Source organism: Panthera tigris, chromosome C1 (assembly GCF_018350195.1).
Source record: "Panthera tigris isolate Pti1 chromosome C1, P.tigris_Pti1_mat1.1, whole genome shotgun sequence".
NCBI classification, from domain to species: Eukaryota; Metazoa; Chordata; class Mammalia; order Carnivora; family Felidae; genus Panthera; species Panthera tigris.
The window spans coordinates 152,445,298-152,466,026 of record NC_056667.1 but is presented as its reverse complement, the minus strand read 5'-3'; the positions used below and the strand labels follow the sequence as shown (position 1 = coordinate 152,466,026).

At 37.7% G+C, this 20,729-nt stretch overlaps 1 protein-coding gene across 2 annotated transcripts in view; it reads left to right on the top strand.

The window, feature by feature from the left end:
• Positions 1 to 18,217: 18,217 nt before the first annotated feature.
• GRB14 (growth factor receptor bound protein 14) overlaps positions 18,218 to 20,729 on the top strand; it is a 115,787-nt gene continuing 113,275 nt past the window's right edge. For both annotated transcript variants that reach the window (XM_042994576.1, XM_042994575.1), the window contains exons 1-2: positions 18,218 to 18,413; positions 19,687 to 19,819. In XM_042994576.1, the coding sequence (XP_042850510.1) occupies positions 18,223 to 18,413; positions 19,687 to 19,819 (324 nt within the window). In that variant the 5' untranslated portion in view covers positions 18,218 to 18,222. The remainder of the gene's footprint in view (positions 18,414 to 19,686; positions 19,820 to 20,729) is intronic.

The following is a 20,729-nucleotide window of genomic DNA, read 5'->3' as shown; positions in this document are numbered from 1 at the left end:
ATGAAAGGACAAAGAAACAAATGTTACTTATGTCAAACTGGAAATTTTAAAAAGGAAAATGACATTATCTAACTTACTGTAGATAGGAAACCAGAGGGCAAAGAGGGATTAGCATTTCAGAGACAAATATTAGAAAAAGAGTACATTAATAGTTGAGATAAAGTCATTTAATTGACTATTTTCATTTCAAAGTCTGCTAGAACATCAATTGCTAGTAATTCATCTCACATTTGAATCAAAACTTGGCTTAGAAGAATATTCCTGAATGTTTTAAGAATTTACTATGAATCCATTATCCATTAGTATTGCCTATTACTTTCATTCAAAATAGTGGGAGAAAATTTGGGAAAATAAGGCAGTTTTAAGTAGCATTGTAAAAGAATTTTTTTCAGTAAATGGCCACAAAAAAATTCTATTCAGCTCATCAAATTTGCCTTGGCCTAATCCATATTTACCAGCTTACTTCCTCCTAGCTATTTTCATCATTTTCTATCATTAAACTAAGACAGTAGTTCTCAGTCTTGAAACCAGCAGAAATAACCCCCTGAGGGAAGTAATAACTACTTACCTCTTTGACCGCGCCTTCTCTGTCTACTTTGAGGCTTCTTCTTCCTCCTTCTGCACCCGAAATGTTCCTGACTGAGGTTAGTTCAAGTCTTTACTCTTTACTTTTCATAACCTTGCCTCTGATAATCTCATCTACCCTATGATTTCAATTATTGCCTTTCTGTGGAAGAATCCCAAATAGTTGACCCTGGCCGAGACTTTCCAAGCAGGCTCACATTCCAGCTTTCTGCTGTGCACTTATATCTGGATATACTACAAGCTATACAAACGTAGTATCTCCAAAACCAAACACATGGTCTTTCTACATCGTCAGTTTAACTCCTCTGTTTCTGTTAATGTTCACTCAATTTCCCTACCTATGTTGTCTTGAGACTCAGCTTTTTGAATCCTGTCTCCCCTCTTACTGTCCCATCCCCCACTATCATTGCATGCATTAGTTTTAATAACATCTTAACTAGTCTCCTCACTTCCAGTTGAGGAACATGTCAACTTGAATCATCCATCATTCTAAAGCATAGCTTTAATCATGTTCCATATCTTCTTTAAAAACCTTTGTTTGTGGGGCGCCTGGGTAGCTCAGTCTGTTGGGTGACCAACTTCGTCTCAGGTCATGATCTCACAGCTTGTGAGTTTGAGCCCCGCATCGGGCTCTGGGCCTACAGCCCAGAGCCTGAAGCCTACCTTGGATTCTGTACCTCCCTCTCTCGCTCTGCTTCTCCCCCTCCCCTGCTCACATTCTGTCTCTCTCTCTTTCAAAAATTATGAATGAATGAATGAATAAATAAATAAATAAATAAATAAAATTAAAACAAACAAACCTTTGTTTGCTTCTGCCTACTTTCAGAAGGATGTTCAAATTCCTTCATCTGATATTTCAGAATTTAATAATGTGTCACACTTTTACAGATCAATTGCCCATCATCTTATAACTTATAGCTTATACACTAAAGTTGAATTTTATTAATGTTTCTTGAGTATAACATGCAATACCTTGCTCATTTACCTTTGCTGATATTGTGTATCCTGTCTCTAGGCTGGAGTACTGAATAACCTTTAAATCCTGGTTCAAATTAAATCTTTTCCAAGAAGCTTTACCCAATAGCTCCAGCTTAGCTGTGATCTCTGATTTATTTAGCTTGATTTATTCCTATGAGCTCCATGATGTAATAGAAAGGGTATGGGCTTTGAACCTCTCTACATCAAGGTTCCAAAGTCATTCTTGAGCTTTGTGATAATAGGAAACTTATTTTACTACTTTAATTCTTGGTTTTAACTTCTATAAAATAACAGTACTACAGCTTACTAAGCAGTTCAAAAGAAATCTTGTGTGATATGATTGATGCCACCAAGAGCGAAGCCAATTAGGTAGTTACTTCTCAGTAGCCTAAGAAGGTAGACTTCGCTCATTCAGATATATTAAATGCCAACTAAGGGCCAGGCACTTTAAAATAGAGGGTGATGGACAAGATAAATACAGTCCCTGCCTTCATGGAGCTAACAGTCCTAGAGTCTTCACCTCAGCCCAGAGTCTAGCCTTCTACTTTGGAGAAATGACTTGAAATTGAGCAGATTAGTAAATATGACTCTTGCTAAAAATAACCTTAACACTGACATATAAAATCAGTATAACAATTTCTTATTTATACTCAAAATGCAGCTGCCAAACAAACTGACTACTTGACATGGTCTAACCAGGTAGCTGCATGGAATCAGAATGAGAAGGGGAAAAGACTCAAATATTTGATGGTCTTGGGCTCTGATAGCCTGATGGGACAACCTCTCAAACAGGAAGACAGACTTTCTTTCTTCATACATGTGTCTAGAGAGATGGCACCTGGGATATCAAGCCCAAGAGAGACCCCAGAATGATACTTCTCTCCCATTTTCCTCAGCTTCCTAAAGAATTTGCAGACAAGGTTCTGAAATATTCTTATGGATCTTAAAGGTAGGGATAGAAATGCTTGCTACAGATCTCTGCACAAGGCATTGTGAGGCTGGGGGTAATGATGAGAGAAAAGGATAGAATAATGAACTAAATTTTGAGCAAGACTTATGAATCCTCATGTGTCAAAGATAAATCAGTAGATAAGAAAGAATGAACTCAACTGAGTATCTGTCATTAGGCGGCAGCTCACAGACAAAAACTAGATTTCAGTATCAAGCCAAAAGAAATGTCACTATTCTCACACCTCTTTCTAAGTTGTCAGTTGTACTCCTGTAAAACCATGTGCTTGCTAATCTATTACCTAAATTTCTTGGCAGGCTTAGACAAGACCTGGTTTGGCATACTATTAGAAAGCCATCCCCATTAGACAATACATTCTACATCAATGCTTAAGAAAGGAACAAATGACCCATCTTATCCTTAAAGAAAGGGCATACTATCCAGGCATCATCTACACATTGGGTAAACCCTCTTATGAGAGAAACATCTGGGCATTAGAAGAGAAAATGTGCAGCAGGCCTTAGATGGCATGAGACCTACGTGGTACTAGGTTAGCATTGGAAGAGAGGTTGAAATCTTATCTCTAGCTTCCTCCTTTCCTTTGGTATTTGAGTGCCCAAGAAAAGAGAGATCCCTATGACATAGTGGCTAGGCACAAGTAGAAGGGAAAATATAGAATCAAAATGGCCTTAATAAAATAATGTTTCTCTGGCTTTGTCCATACCCAGTTTGCAGGTCATTTAGCCCTTCACAAAAGTATACAGTACATAGTAATCATTATAAGCTGTTAACTGTTATTATTATATATTCATCTCTCCATCACTAGGTTCATTCCAAAAACATCTGATGTGGCCTGCACACACACAGAAAGATAACATAAAAAATAACAGAAACAACCAAAATATACAAAAAGAAGTCAAAGCCAATGCTGAGAATAAGGAAAGGAATGTAAACTAAAACCAAAGGAAGAATTTGCACACAGAATGCAGAATATTGTAAATGGACTATATATAATAGGATACTGAGCTTTCTTACACAAGCATTTGAATTTTGCAGGTATATTCTAATTTTCTTGGAAAATCCAAGTTCCTTAGGACCGTGAGCAAAAAGAGAATCTTTTGGAAATTAAGGATATATCAGCATTTCCTTACAATCAGATTTCCTTAGGCCAAAATCTATGGTGTCTTGCTGCTTTAAAAATCATTACCTGAGATTTCAACTCCTGAAGAATGTTCCTTAAGTAAATTTTCATATATATATATATATATGTGTGTGTGTGTGTGTGTGTGTGTGTGTGTATATACATATGTATATACATACACACATATATATACATATGTATATACATATATGTGTATACATATATACATATGTATTTTTTAATTTTTAAAATGTTTATTCATTTTTGAAAGACAGAGAGAGACAGAGCACAAGCAGGGGTGGGACGGAGAGAGAGGGGGACACAGAATCTGAAGCAGGCTACAGGCTCTGAGCTGTCAGCGCAGAGCCTGTTGCGGGGCTTGAACTCACGAACTGTGAGATCATGACCTGAGCCGAAGTCGGACGCTCAACCGACTGAGCCACCCAGGAGCCCCAATTTTCATTTATATTTTATGTTGCACCTCCCTTTCTTCTTTCCCTCCTCCCTTTCTCCTTTTTCTCCATTCCTTCTTTTCTTTTTCTTTCTTTCTTTCTTTCTTTCTTTCTTTCTTTCTTTCTTTCTTTCTTTCTTTCTTTCTTTCTCTAATCCTGATGCTCATTTAAGACATTCCTTCAAAGGCTAGTCTTTGCCTTTACTGGCACTGATGTTTAAACTAGAGACATCTAATTTGTTTACATTTAAAAAATAATAACAATGAGAAAGGAACTATACCCAGCCACTGAAAGTAATAAACATTGAAATATAAAATAGCTGCACTTTACACTTGCATTTAAAAAATTGGTGGCAGAATCTCTGTGAGCCATCTGGAGCTCAGAAGTCTTAGAGAGTACACATTTTTGATCTAATAAAGACAGACATGCACAGGTGTGCTGATAGGCATTCACTAAAAGTCATGCTTCCAACCCTGGAGAATAAAGTATGCTCCCTGGAGAACTGTTGTGGTTTTCTTTTCCATTTTGAAAAAAAAAATGATATTATACTGAATGTGGCTCATAAAAGTGTCAGACTGATAGTTTTGGAGCTCCAAATTTCTTCCCGCAAAGCAAGAGCAACACAGGCAGGCATATCACAAATTTGCTGAAACATTTTTAGTAATGGGACTTAATTGGGACATTATAGGCACTTATAAGCATGCCAAAATTTTTACATAAATCAGGTTGAACATCTGAAGGCTGTGGTAGGAGATGAATGAATAAGTCCATAAGAAGTACAGGTAGCTTTCCATGTCAACTCAATTATTGTTCTTAGAAACTTCATTTTTAATTGGGTACAAAGATTATTTAAAATAGCCACTAGTGGCAGAAGGCCACTTACCAGAAGATGATGGGGTCTCCAACAGATTGTCTTCCTATGAAATAAGTCCAGCACTAGCTGGCCATAGTAGCACCCTCTACCTTAAAAGAACTTACACCCAGGGGTAGACTTTCTTTTCTAAAAGAAAAACTGAAAAACTGTGTGGCTTTTAATTCAGATAGATAATGAAGACTTTCCCACAATTTATGAACTGCTTTGCTAGTATAGCTAGCATTAAGTGGGGATGTGTGTGTGGCTACAAAAGTCCTATTTTAGTAGGCTAAGAACTGATAAAGATGCTTCATCAAATGAAGCAATTGTAGAGGATAGGGGAAAGGCTGAGCAACTTCTCTCGAGGGCTAAGAAAATAGGGCACTATAGAAGTGGAGAAAGGAGTCTTGGTTAACACCCTTTGATATGGGATGAGTCACCAAGAGGATGTACTGTAGCAGTGATGGAGAATCACAGTAGGTTAAGTCTTTAGGAGACCTAGAGCTCAGCTTTGAGTCATCTCCAGATGAGGTAACTCCAGAATGCTAGTTCTTTCAGCATCCAGGAAGAAGCAAATATAATTCTTTCTAAAGGAAGCTACTAACATCATTCCATGCCTTCAATTATTTCTACCAGTTCTTGTGCAAATCAATGTCAGGAAAGCAATACAAGTAAATAACCAGGTGCACAAAGAGACAATAAGGCATGAATAAAATATAACAGAAATAGCGCACAATAGGGAAACACAGGGGCTTCAAATATTGGCATTATCAAATACATATTCGAAATAACACCTATTATTTTCAAGGAGATAAAAGACAAGATTGAGAATTTCATTGGGTATTTAGACACTAAAAATAGAATAACCAAAATTATGTATGAATGGGTGAGTTCATTAATATCTTGGACTCAGCTGTCAGGAAAAAAATACTTAGAATAAAGTACAGGGAAATAAAAATGTTGGTAATACATAAAAGATCAAGACAGCACAATGATAAGGTCTAAGATATGTACAATTATAATACCAGAAAGGGAGAAAAGCAAGAAAGGGGAAGAAGCACTTTTTAAAGAGAGAATGTCTGGAAACATTTTCAAATTGACAAAAAAATATTATGTCACAAATTCAAGACCACTTACAAATTGCAAGAGAAATAAATAAAAAAAAAATCCTTGTCTAAGTACATCACAGTGAAATTGCTGAAAACCAAGAATAAAAGAAAATCTTAAGAGTAATGGGGAGGGTGGGTAGAAGTCACATTACTTTTAAAATAACTGACAATTCAACTGAGTTGATTTCTCAATATAAATAATTAAGCTGGAGCAATGGAAGGATACATTCAAAGTGCTGTAAGAAAGTAGGCCAACCAAGAATTCTATAGCCAACACGACATACTTTAAATAGGAAGGTGAGCAGAAAAGAATATTAAACAAATCCTATGCTTCTTCATAATAAAAACACTCAAAGACTAGGACTGGAAGTGAACTTTTTCAAGTGATAAAAGGCACTTATGACAACCAACAGCTAACATCATACTTAAGGCTAAAAGACTGAACATTTCCCACTTAAGATGATAAACAAGACAAGAATATTTGTCCTCACTACTTCTATTCAACATTATACTAGAAGTTCTAGTCAGGACAATTAAATAAAAGAAAAAACAGAAGAAGAAGAAGAGGAAGAAGAAGAGGCATGAAAAGGAGAGGAAGAGGAAGAGGAAGAAAAAAGAGCAAAGGAAATGAAAGAAAAGAGAGACAAGAGGAAGAAAGACAAAATAAAAGGTACTCAGATTGGAAATGGAGAACTAAAGCTAGCTGTATTTGCAAATGATATGAACTTATATACGGAAAATCCTAAGGAACCCACTAAGAACAACAACGAAAACACCCCAAAACTATTAGAACTAATAAATGAGTTTCACGAGGTTGCAGGATACCAGATCAATATACAAAAATTAATTTATATAAATTAATTTATAAAAACTAGGAATGAAAAATCCAAAAATGAAATGAAGAAAATAATTCCATTTACATTTAGCAACAAAAAGACAAAGTGCTGAGTAATAAATTCAAGAAAAGTCATATAGCATTTATAATTGGAAAACTATAAAACATGGTTGTAAGAAACCAAAGAAGACCTAAACAAATGGAAAGATAGCTCATGTTCATGGACTGAAAGACTTAATATTACCTTTTAAGAAGATAATACTCCCCAAATTGAACCAGAGATTCAGTGCAATCCCTATGAAGACCTCAGCTGTCTCCTTTGTAGAAACTGACAAGCTGATTGTAAAATTCAAGAGGAAATTCAAGGGACACAGAGTAGCTTAAAAAATCTTTAAGAAAAAGAACAAGTTTGGAGGACTTACAATTCCCAATTTCAAAACTTACTACAAATCTACAATAATGAAAACCATGTAGTAGTGGCATAAGAAAAACTTGTAGAACAATGAAATAGAACTGAAAGTCCAGAAATAAGCCCTCATATTCATGATCAATTAATTTTTGACAGGAATCCCAAGACAGTTCAAGGAAAAAAATTAATCTTTTCAATAAATAATGCTGGAAACAACTGGATATACTAATGTAAAATCATAAAGTTGGACTCCTTTCTCATGTCATATGTAACATGTATTATAGACTTAAATATAAAGGCAAGAACTCTATAACTCTTAGAAGAAAATGTAAGAATACATCTTTGTGACCTTGGTCTCCTTAGATATGACACCAAAGGAACATGTATCACAAGAAAAAAATAAAATTAAAAACTTTGTGATTCAAAGACATCATCAAAAAAGTGAAAAGTCACAAAATGGAAGAAAATACTTGCAAATCATAAATATAACAAACTTGTATGCAGAATATGTAAATTTTTTTTATAACTGGATAATAAAAAGACGAATAATTCAATTCAAAAGTGGGGAAAGGATCTGAATAGGCATATCACCAATGAAGATATACAAATAGGTAGTAGGCACATGAAAGGATGTTCAACATTGTTAGCCCTCTGGGAAATGCAAATCCCAAACCATAATGAGGTATTATGTGCTGCCCATTGGAATGGCTATACTGAAAAGACTGATGATAACAAGTGTTAGAATGGGGAAAAAAAAATGGAACCCTTGTACATTCTTGGTATGAAAGTAAAGTGGTACAGACAGTTTGGAAAATATTCTGGCAGTTCCTCAAGTGATTACACATGGAGTTATCATATGGCTCTGCAGTTACAAAGAGAAATGAAAACATACATCCACACAAAAACTTGTACACAAATATTCATTGTGGCACTATTCACAATAGTCAAAAAGTGAAAAAATCCAAATATCAATCAACTGATTAATGGATAAATAAAATGTACCTACATATGATAGAACATTATTCCTCAATTAAAAAGGAATGGAGTACTGATACATGTTCCCACATGTATGAACCCTGAAAACTTATGCTAAGTGAATGAAGCCAGTCATAAAAGACCACATATGGTATGATTCCTTTTATATGAAATGTTCAGAGTAAAAAATCTATAGAGACAAAAAGAATAGTGATTCCCTGGGATGCATAGGTAAAATGCAGAGTGACTGCTAATGGGTATGGGTTTCTTTTTGGGGTTGATAAAAATGTTCTCAACTTGACTATAATGTTGGTTGCACAGATCTTTGTATATATTAAAAGGCATTGAATTGTACTTTGAAGTGGTAAATTATATGGTATATGAACTGTATTCCAACATAGTTGTTATATGTAGAAAAGGGAAGGTGAAGTAAAAACATTTTCAGACAAACAAACAGATAATCACCAACAGACTCATCAGTAGAAGAAATTGTAGGTTATAGTTTGATGATTTCAGATAGAATGCAGACCCAACAATAAGGTAAATATATGAGTAAAAACAAATGAGTATTGACTGTGTCAAATAATGTTAATGATGCCCTATTGAGACACAAAGCAGATGAATACAGGCAGAGATTTGTATACAAAACAGTGGCATAAAAGTTGAGAGAAGGGTAAATAGAGATAAATTGTTCTAAGATCCTTACATTGTCTGGAAAGATTACAAAATGAAATAAATATATTTTGGTAAATTAAGGCTATATGTTGTAACCTCTGATACAATCACTAAAAGAATATCAAAAATGTACATTACTTCCAACTTAATAAAGCAGGAAACAGTATACTCAAGCTGGGTAATTTGAAGCGAGTTTAATAAAAGGAGCACCTTATAAAGATGTGAACAAGTTTAAACAAAACAAAATACAACAAAAGGAGATAGCACAGAACCCCATTGTGTCAAGAACTGTGAAGAGTCTGAGACTTTACTTGACCAACTTGCAAGGTGAAAAATTATTCTACTGTAGTTTCAAGGATGCTGGCTGAAGGCACAAGATTCCTGGGTCAGAGACAAAGGACAGTTTGTTACTCACAACAGTAGCAGTAGCCAGAGTATCAGCATTTGCACAGTTCTCCCAGCCTGAAATTTCCATATGATCCTATGAAGAGGGTCAGGTAACACCTTCAAAAGCAGTAGACTGCATGCAGGAGAGCAACTGTGCAACTTGGTAGATAAGGAAAAAAGAGAACAAATCTCCTGCTGGTGCCTTCCATTGAACAAAACCAACCAGAAGTCAGAAAGCAAGGAAGCACCTTTAAGTCTTCCATAAAACTGACCTTCCTACAGCCCAGGGCAGGTGGAAAAGGATGGAAGTGGATCTGATGGGATGGAGAAACAGAGGGGAAAAGATGAACTAATATGCAATAGTCTAAAACAAGATAAGTGAACAGGGGTAAAGGGGCACAGAAATGGTTAGATAAGGAGCTAGCACTCAATGGGATAGGGATTTAACTCAAAATGTTTAAATGTTTCAATTAAGAGCAATGACCATGTGATTGGATAAAAACCAAATGAACAAAAAGTCCTAATCATACGTTATTTACAAAAGACACTTTTAAAACATGGAAGTTAAAAAAATGTTGACACAAAGTATGGGAAAACGATGTACCATAAAGCATCAGCCAAACTGTATTAACATCAGATGAAGACTTGAAGGCAGAAAAGTTACTAGAGGTGAAGGAGGCCATCTCAAAATATTAATTGCTTTGATTTACCAAGAAGGTGTAATCATTCTAAATTTGCAAAATAACATATGAAAACTAACTTCTAAAAATACAGACTTAAAACATAGCAACAATAGCACGTACATAGTAAAAATAAATTTAAAAATTCACAATCAGAATTGGGAAATTGTAGTATAACATCTCTCAGAAAAGGACAGAACAAACAAATAAAAAATCAGTACAAAAACAGAGAATCTAAACAACATGGCTGACATGTTTGAGCTGACATGATATATATATGTGTTATATACATGTATAGATATACATGTATATACATGTATAGATATATACATATATATAACACATATATATGTATATATCTATACATGTATATAACACGTATATATATACATGTATATAACACATATATATAACGTATACATACACACACACACACACACACAAATCCAAGAACTGCAGAAAACACCTTCTCAATCATACACAAAATATTGACCATATGCTGAGCCATAAAGCAAGTTTCAACAAATTTCAAAGGATTGAAATTGTATAGAGTATATTCTGTGACAAGGTAATTAAACTATATTAGAAAAAAAAAAACAAAATAAAAAGATATCTAGTAAAATCTCTACCACAATGGAAATATAAACATTTTGAACTGAATAATAATGAAAATATAGCTAAGTAAAGTTTCAGAGATAACAACTATGGCATACCTAGAAGGAAATATGTCTTTAAACATGAATATAAAAAATATGAAAAGCTAAACATCAATGATGTTTACACATCAATGTCAAAAATTTAGAGAAAAAAACAAGAACAGCCAAAGAAACCAAAGAAAGTAGAAGGAGGAACATAGGAAAGATAAAAATAGAGATAAACGATTGTATTGCTTATATTGCTTATTTTTATTCTACATTGTTTTTTTATAGAACACAAACAAACAATAAGATTATTCCTGAAAAGCTTTGAAATTGATAAATTCTAGTCTATATAATCAAGGAAAAAACAAAGAGAAGGCACAAATATTCAATGTTAGGAATAAGGAATAGGGAAAAACAATAAATCTTTTAAGTATTAGAAAGTTAAAAGGAAAATATGAACAATTTTCTGCTATAATATTTGAAAATTTAGATGAACAAGATAGATTCATAGAAAATACTACTTGTCAAAATCAACACTAGAAGTAAAACGAATTCAGAATAGCCTTGTAAATATTAAAGATGTTGAGTCATTTATTAAAAATTTTCCCACAAAGGAAACCACAGGGTCACATGGCTTTCAAGTAAATTATATCAATAATAAATGAACAAATAACACCAATGTTATATTCACTCTTTATAAAGAAAGAAAAACAAAAAGCATTTCTTATCTCTGAGGTCATCACAACCCTATACCAGCACCTCATAAGAACATGAGAAAAGAAAAGTACAGACCAACCTGACTCATGAACATAGTTGCAAAAACTGTAAACAAAATATCAGCAAACATCAAAAGTATGTAAGCAAGAATGAATAAGGTTTATTCTATGAATATAAATTTAGTTTATAATTTAAAAAACATAATTAATAGAACCAAGGAGGTTCTATTCCAAGGAGGAAAACCATCAATACAGTAGATGCAGAAAAGCTGTTTCATAATATTCAATATCCACTCTTGATAAAAAATTTTTTAGCAAAAACCAATATGAGGGAGCCTTCCTCCTTTATCTGATAAAGGATATCTATGACAAAAGTATGACAATATTTTATGTAATATCTACTCCTTTGAGATCAAGAGTAAAATTAAAATCTATGCTATCACCACTCATTTTCAACATTGTATTCAAATTCCTAAGCAATGTGGTAAGGCTAGAAAAAGACATAAAAGATATGAAAATTAGAAAGACATAAATAAAATTGTCATTATTCATAAATAATATATGGGCATGTATATTGAAAACCTAAAAATGTTTTCAATTAAATTTTTAAAACCAATGCATGAAAGTAATTATATGGATAAAAAGATCAATACACAGAAATCAGTTGTTTTTCTCATCGCAACAAATCATAGAAAATTAAATTTAAAAAAGGCATCCAAATTAATAAAAATATCAAATATCTAAGAACACGTCTAACAGTATGTGCAAAGTATCTATGCAGAAAAACAAAACATCATTGAAACAAATTAAAGGTATAACCAAATGGAAAGACACAAATTTCATGGCTTGAGAACATTAGTCTCATAAAAATAGTATTTCTCTCTAAACCAATTTACAGATTTATTGCAATCCAATCAAAATCCCTGTAGCTCTTTGTAAAACTTGTAAAGATAATTCTAAAGTTAATAAATTGAGAAGCAAAATACAATTCCTTGCTTTCCTGAAAATTAAGAGGTTTTGTAAATTGTAGTAATTAAGGCAATGAGATTTTGGCATAAATATTGACAAATAAATCAGTGGAGTAGAAGAGAAGGCCCAGAAAAGATCCATGGATAAGTGGACAATTAAATTATGACACAAGAGGCATTGGAAATTTGTGAGGACCGGATAATCCTTTCAATGAATGAAGCTGTAAAAATTACCTGTTTATACAGAAAAAAATAAAACAATCTTTACACCTTCACACTTTCATACCCTAGGATAAAAATAGCTGTCTCGGTGGATCACAGATTTAAATGTGAAAGGCAAAGCAATAAATTTCTGGAATATATACAGAAAAATTCTAACAGGATATAAACATATAATCATAAAAATTGGCTATATTATACTTAAGAACTTCAATTTGTCAAAAGATACCATTAAGAGGTATAAGATATAAGACACAGAATGGAGGAATACACTTACAAAACATAACAAAGAGCTGGTAACTAGAATATATGAAGAGCTTTTGTAAAAGAATAAGAAACAGACAGCAACATAAAAATGGGCAGGAGCGGGGCACTGGATGGCTGGCTCGGTCAGTTAAACATCTGACTCTTGATTTCAGCTCAGGTCATGATCTCACAATTCATGAGATTGAGTCTCGAGTTGGGCTCTGTGCTGACAGTGTGGAGGCTGCTTGAAATTCTCTCCTCCCTCTCTCTCTGCCCCTTCCTGGTGTGTGTACTCTCTCTCTCTATCTCAAAATAAAAAATAAAATAAAATAAATAAAACTGAAAAAAAATGGGCAGGAGACTTGAATTGGTACTTATGGACAGAGGATGTCCAAATGGCAAATAATCACCCGAAAAAAGTACTCAACCTCATCATTCATCAAGAAAGGTCAAATTTCACCATGACCTACAGCTATATACTCAACTAGAATGTCTACTGTGAAAATTCTAATCATATTCCAATCCTCAAGGATGTGAAGAACTGGGGAAATTTATGCATTGCTGCTGGTGGTGAAGTTGGCACAATTAATCTGAGAAACCGTCAGTATCTACTAAAGCTGAACACACACATACCATGACCTCACAATGACACTCCAGCATATATACCGTCCTGAAATGCATACACATGTGCATCAAGAGTTGGATACAAAAGATCCATTGCAGCGGCATTAATAATAGTCAAAAGCTGGAAATAGTCCAAATGCTTATCAGTATGGAATCAGGTATGGAATGGATAAATAAACTGTGGTATTTACATGCAGGAATGTAAATAGAAGAATTTCACAGAAGAATGAAAGAGCCACAGCTACTTGAAAAAGAACGTTGTGAATAATACCTTAAGAGAACCAAGTCAAGCATGAAAGGGTCATACAATATGATTCCATTTATATAAAGGTCAAAAACAGACAACCTACTTTATTGTGCTTCGGGGTGGATACTTAGGGTTAAACTAGGAGTTGATTACCATGAAAATCTGATAGCAGGGAGGGGCTTTTAGAGAACTGACAAGGCAATTCATGACCTGACATTAGTGTTTGCCTTGTGATCAGTCATCATACAATTTTGTCTTTGAGCTTCTTTTCTGTATGTATGTTATCTTTCCTGCCATAAAGGCCTCAGAAGTTTGATTTGATGAATAAGGGAGAGAGTAAAGCAAGGATGACACATTTTCCTTGAAGGGTAGAAAGGCTAGGATCCTTAGGGAGAGACAGGAAAGGGAGGTGCAAAGGGACAGACAAGACTCACAGTCAGGGAGGGGCCCAGGAGACAAACTGCTTCCTTTGCAATTTTACAGGCTCAAGTCAAAAAAGACAGCAGCCACTCAGGGGAGGATTTGCTTTTTGGTACCAAGGTATCTGCTTTGCTGTTTCAGAAATCTTGGTACCAACATATCTGCCTCTTGTTTCAGAAATATTTGTCAGTTATGGGAGGCAAAATCTCCTCTTTAAACTTCCCTTTTGATTAAAAAAAATGCCTCTGTATTCTCTCAGCCTGTACTAGGTCTGATAGTTTTCTGCTTTTATATTGCACAGTTCTTTATTTAGAATCATTTTTTTTGTAAACCTCTTTGATAGAAAAACTTGTTCTTTTGTTGGCTTGCTTCAAAAATGTGAATGAGCTAATTCTAATACTTCTTGGTACAGAGCCTCAAGGTATCTAGGAGTAAATTCAATATTTTATACCAACCTATGAGACACAACTATTTAGGTTCGCATTCCTCAGAGACTTGTTCTTTTTGTTCTTGCCCCTAATGATTGCAGGTATTATAATTTTTGCCATGGGGATTAGAGAAGGCGCATAAAACCTGCAAATGGATACTCCCTAGATTTTCACTAAATGAGAAAATGCCCAGAGAGGGGAGACACAATTGAGATCTCATTCCAACAAATGAACACTCTTCCTTAAGGTTAAACATTTATACTGGGAAGTAGAGCAGGATACACTATTGGGAAATAGTATTTCTAGTGATTCCAAAGGTATAAAGTTTCCACCTAACCTTTTATCTCACAAAAAAGACAGCTTGCTTGTGTGTGTGTGTGTGTGTGTGTGTGTGTGTGTGTGTGTGCGCGCGTGAGAGAGAGAGAGAGAGAGAGAGAGAGAGAGAGAGAGAGAGAGAGAGAGCTGTTGGAAGTAGGGCAGGAATAAACTCCAACCACTGATTCACCCTCCTGTTAGATGCTCAAAGTATACCATTTTAGAGGAGAAATGGCTGCCTGTAAGAGTTTTGGATGAATATAATGATGATGATGAAGAAGGAAGAGGAGGTGGATGAGGAGGAGACACAGGAGAAGGAGATGAAAAGAAAAAAAAATTATGGCTTTTTAAAAACTTTATTTAGAGGCGCCTGGGTGGTTCAGTCGGTTGAGCGTCCGACTTCCCGGTTTGTGAGTTTGAGCCCCTGGTCCGGCTCTGTGCTGACAGCTTGGAGCCTGGAGCCTGCTTCAACTTCTGTGTCTACTTCGATCTCTGCCCCTCCCCCACTCATAACCGCGTGCTTTCTCTCTCTCAAAAATAAATAAACATTAAATTTTTTTTAAAAAAAAGTTTATTTTTGAGAGAGCGAGCGCGTGCGCGTGGGTGGTGGGGAGGGGCAGAGAGAGACCAGGAGACACAGCATCTGAAGCAGGTTCCAGGCTCTGAGCTGTCAGCCCAGAGCCCAACTCAGGGCTTGAGCCCGCTAACCATGAGATCATGACCCAAGCCAAAGTCCAACGCTTAACTGACTGAGCCACCCAGGTACTCCTTTTAAATGTATTTAGTTCAAGTTATCTTCAAATACATAACCTCTTTAAAAAAATTTTTTTTTCAGGTTTATTTTTGAGAAAGAGAGAGCACGTGCACCTGCCTGAGTGGGACAGGAGCAGAGAGAGGGAGACAGAGGATCCAAAGTGGGCTCTGTGCTGGCAGATGAGAGCCTGATCTGAACTCACAAACGGCGAGATCATGACCAGAGCTGAAGTCGGATGCTTAACCCACTGAGCCACCCAGGTGCCCCCATAACCTCTTTTTTATTTTGCTGGAATGTCCTCAATATATCTGTTTCTTTTACATGAAACTCTTTTAAAACCCATACATAGAATCCAGACCATATTCAGGAGGAACTGGATGTGAGTTAGGGCTTTACCTGGCACACAGCATCAATACATGTTAGCTTTCGTCATGATTAGTATTATTAATTTTATCCCTCAGGAGACTAACGTTTTGTTCTTGCATGGCTATTGCATTGTATATAATATCCTGGAGACCACACTCACTTCTGTGACTAATATAAATACTGCTCTTTATTGGGTCTTAATTTTGACATCAGAAAAATGAAGAACTTGGATTCCATAAGCTCTTCGACTCAAAGATTTCCTGCCTCCACAGAGTACTCCGGGTTTCCTCACAAGCTGGGAGTTAGTGATCCCTGGCTGTTAGCAGTGGTTGGTGTTATGGTGCGTGTGTGTGTGTGTATGGAGGAGAGGGTTTTGCCCACTTCTTCAGGAGGCAGTGTTTGCCTTTCCCTGGGCAGGGGTTGTGGAGGTTAAGAAAACCTGGTGAAACAAATGCCAGGGACAGATGTTACCTAATTTGGTCAAAGAACAAAGAGTGTGTAAAACATTTGGAAATCCTCAACAGTGCATTGGGATGGTGGAATTTACGGGAAGGACAGAAATAGAGCAGCACCCAGAATTTCAGAATAGGATTGCTAAATTTCAGAGGGTGAGCCTAATGTAATTACAATAGTCCACCCTTAATGGCAGAAATATGTTTCAAGACTTCCAGTGGATACCTGAAATCATGGGTAATACCACCATGAATCACCTATACTCATTAGGTATATAATATAATGTATTATATTTAAAATATAAATATATATATTATGTATTATACATTATATACATATATGTATGTTATATAATACATATTATATGCATATATTATACACTGTATATACTGTTTTTTCCTATACATACATACTGATGACAAATTTTAATTTATAAATTAGGCACAGTAAGAGAATAGCAATCATAACTAATAATAAAATAGAACGATTATAACAATATACTATAATAAAGGTTATGTAAATGTAGCCTCTCTCAAAATATCTTATTGTACTGTATTCACCCTTCTTCCTGTGATGATGCGAGATGTTAAAATGCCTACCTGACGAGATGAAGCGAGGTGAATGAGCGTTGAGAGGAAGCTACTTTCTGACTCTATCACAAAAGGATGGTCATCTATTCTAGAGGGAGGTTGCCCACAGGTAACTGAAAGGAAGGAAAGCTAAATCACAGAAGGGGGCACTACTGTACCATTTCGCATAGTCTGGGTTTTTGAGAAGGGATCTTCTGAGTTCGAAGCTTAACTGCACCGATTTTTAGCGTTATGTTGCACAAGCTATTGAGCCCCACTTTCCTTACCTGTAAAATGGGGTAAACATCGAATTCGTTAAGCTGTCGCGAAGGTGGACTAGGACAAGGCAGAGGGGAGACTCAGAAACCGAGGGCTGCTCTTATTAAAAGAAAATTAATATTTTTTTCTAATTCCCAAGACACCCTCAAGATTATCCATGCCTTACTAAGAATTCTCAAACACCTCAGTAGTTTCCTTTGCTGCGCCGACTGTACTCTCTGCTCCCTCAGCCACCCCTCTCCCCCCGCCCCGTCTAGGGCTGCAGGAGTGGAAGACAGGCACGTGGGGGAAGGACTGGGGCAAACCTAGCCCCATGGCCCCTGGCCTCCTGGCACGGTGGGGCCTGTCATGGCGGCCCAGCTACAGCTTAGGTGATCTCAGAGCAGGAAGAAAGGAAGGGTCTGGGGGTCAGCGCCTCCCAGACCCCGGCCCCGCCTGCGCTCCGCCGGGCAAGCCCCGCGGGAGCGCCGGCTCACATGGGTCCCCGCCTCCAGCGGCGCGGGCCCGCCCTGACCCTGGGCTCAGCCTCGCGCTCGGGCGCCCACCTGGGGAGGTGGCGGCCGGGCCTCGCGCGCGGGCAGCCGAGGGCCGAGTGCGGGCCGCGGGACCTCCGCCAGCGCCCCGGAGCGTCCCGGACCGGGTGCGGGCCCGCCCGGCGCCCGGCGCCCTCCCCGCCCCCTCCGCGCCTCGCCCCGCCGCCCGCGGCCCCCACCCATCGGCCGCTCCTCCCCTCTCCCCACCCTCCTCCTCCGCCCCCTCCCCTCCCCCGCCGCCTCGCCGACTGCTCGGCCGCGCGTCTGAGCCGCCCGGGCCCGGAGCGCAGGCGGCGAGGCCACCGCACCTGCAGCGCGCTCGGGCTGCCAAGCAGCCGCCTCGCCTCCCGCCGCCTGGCCTCCCTCTCCCCCAGCGCCGGGTCTCCCGTGACACCCGAGACCCCCGGCCGACGACAATGACCACTTCCCTGCAAGATGGGCAGAGCGCCGCGGGTAGGGCGGCTGCCCGGGACTCGCCGCTGACCGCCCAGGTGTGCGGCGCTGCCCAGGGGAGGGGCGACGCCCGCGACCTGGCGCCTGCCCCCTGGTTGCAAGCGCGGGCGCTCCTGCCCCCTCCGGACGGGACCCGCGGCTGTGCTGCAGACAGGTAGGCAGCCCTCCGAGGGCGCGGGGGAGTGTCCTGGGTTGGCAGCCGGCGAGGGGCTGAGGAGGCGGTCCTAGGGGGTGAGCCATGTGCCCAGAGCTGGGCCAAGTTTGTGAAAGTCTCTGAAGACAATTCCCTTTAAGCTGGCTTCTACCGGCTCGGCAGGACATTGCGATCTCCCAGCGCCTTATAAATAGCATCACCGTTTCATTGAGAGCTCCTGGTCTCTCTCACCTCTGCCCATCGGTGTGAACTAGGAGGCCAGGCTGGCCACCCCACTTCCTTTCTTCGTGGCCCTGCACTGAAAGCAAAACAAACAAACAAACAAACAAACCCCTAATCCTTTTTATTTTATATGTTTAAAAAATCGGAGCATAAATGAATTCACCTCCCACATAGAATCTTACAGCGACCCTGGAGAGGCAAAGCACGGATTGACATTTGAGCAGTCTTGCTGTTCAGCAGGAAAGAATAGAGGCTTTAAAAGGTTTCCCAATCTCCATAGCATTCAGCACTAAGTGCCTTTAGAGTTCACAGTTTTGCACATACTTTAGGAAAGAAAAAGACTGCAACAATACAAAAATCTGTAGTCCTTTATATTCATACATTTAAATGGTACTTCTCCCCCCAGATTTTCAAAGTGCTTCAACTTCACTGAAGTTAAAATTACTCCGCAGTGGACTAGAGTACATTTATACTAGCAAGTTCTATTCACTTACCTCTTCAAAAACACTGCCTTGCGGTTTAGTATCTATAAGCACTTGAAAAATCAACAGACTGTGTGTGGGCAACATTGTGAATGAAATTTGAAGTGAGATGAACCACAGCTATAATTAATAAACCATAACTTCCAAAGTGATTAGTGAAATAGCATAGGGATGAATTCACTAAATGTTTGTAGACTTGGTCAATTTAATGGATGCATAAAAATGTCTAACTTCTCAGGATGGTTTTTGCATCAATAATTATATAGTATTTCAGCCTCAGGAAAATTATCAAAAGTGCTGGAAATAGGCTTTCTATGCCTGGTAATTTTTTTTTAAGGCCAAAAAAAAAAAAAAAGATAGGAATACTATAGAAAATTCATTTATATCAATTAACATATTTTATTTTGACCCACAGAAAGTACATCACAGATCTTTGCTGTACATTTTATATAATATTAGTGTTATCACAGAGTGGTACATGTTGGCCTTAACTTCTTAATCCTGTCAGCAATTAAATTTTACATTCATTCCGCTTTATGTAAATTACATCCTATGTTCTCTTGGTGTAGGAGAAAAAAGAAAGATCTTGATGTTCTGGAAATGCCATCTATTCCAAACCCTTTTCCTGAGCTATGCTGTTCTCCATTTACATCTGTGTTGTCAGCAGGCCTGTTTCCCAAAGCAAATTCAAGGAAAAAACAGGTATGCATTTTAAAATGTTTAATTCAAAAATCTTAGGAGCTCTAAATCCATACAGTTTTTAAGGTATTCAGTAATTTGTAATATTAACAAAGGATTAGTATGGTCTATTTTAAATGACTATTGGCTGACAAAGTTTTTGGCATCATTTTCCTTTAAGGCCTTAGTTTTCACAGCTATATAATGGGAATGTTAAAAGTTACCTACTAAGCTTTTAGGATGGGTTAAATGAGAGAATATATATAAAGTACAGAGTCTGGGAGCTGTTATTATTTACAGGGTAGCTGGGGAGAGTTATATATGATAATAGATTATCAATTTTTAGTCAAATTGGAGGAAGGCAATGGTATTGGGGTAAGAAACAGATTGGTTGATTTCTTTAATACCTTCCATAATCTTCCAATTTGCAACCCAAGCAACCTCACTTACTAAAGGAGAGTGGGATAGTGAATCTGTGGACTCCTCAGTGAACCAGTGAACTCCTCAGTTTGGAGGCTTCTGGGTGCAGAAGGCAGATGATGACTTCTTAGTGATAATTAGCCGATGGACTTTATTTTTTATTTACTTATTTATTTTAATGTTTGTTTATTTTTGAGAGAGAGACACACACACAGAGCACGAGCAGGGGAGGGGCAGAGAGAGAAGGAGATGCAGAATCCAAAGCAGGCTCTAGGCTCTGAGCTGTCAGCACAGAGCCCTACGCAGGGCTCGAACCCAAGAACGACACTGGACCTTAGTCGGACGCTTAACTGATTGAACCACCCAGGCGCCCCAGAAGATGGACTTTATTTTATATGATTTTGCTTTCCTTTTTAGTTTCTAGTTTGAGACTGACTTAGGCAAATTAGATTTCCAGGACCAAACAACTATGGAGAGAGATCCTTAATGACTATACATTAGGAAAAAAAAAAAT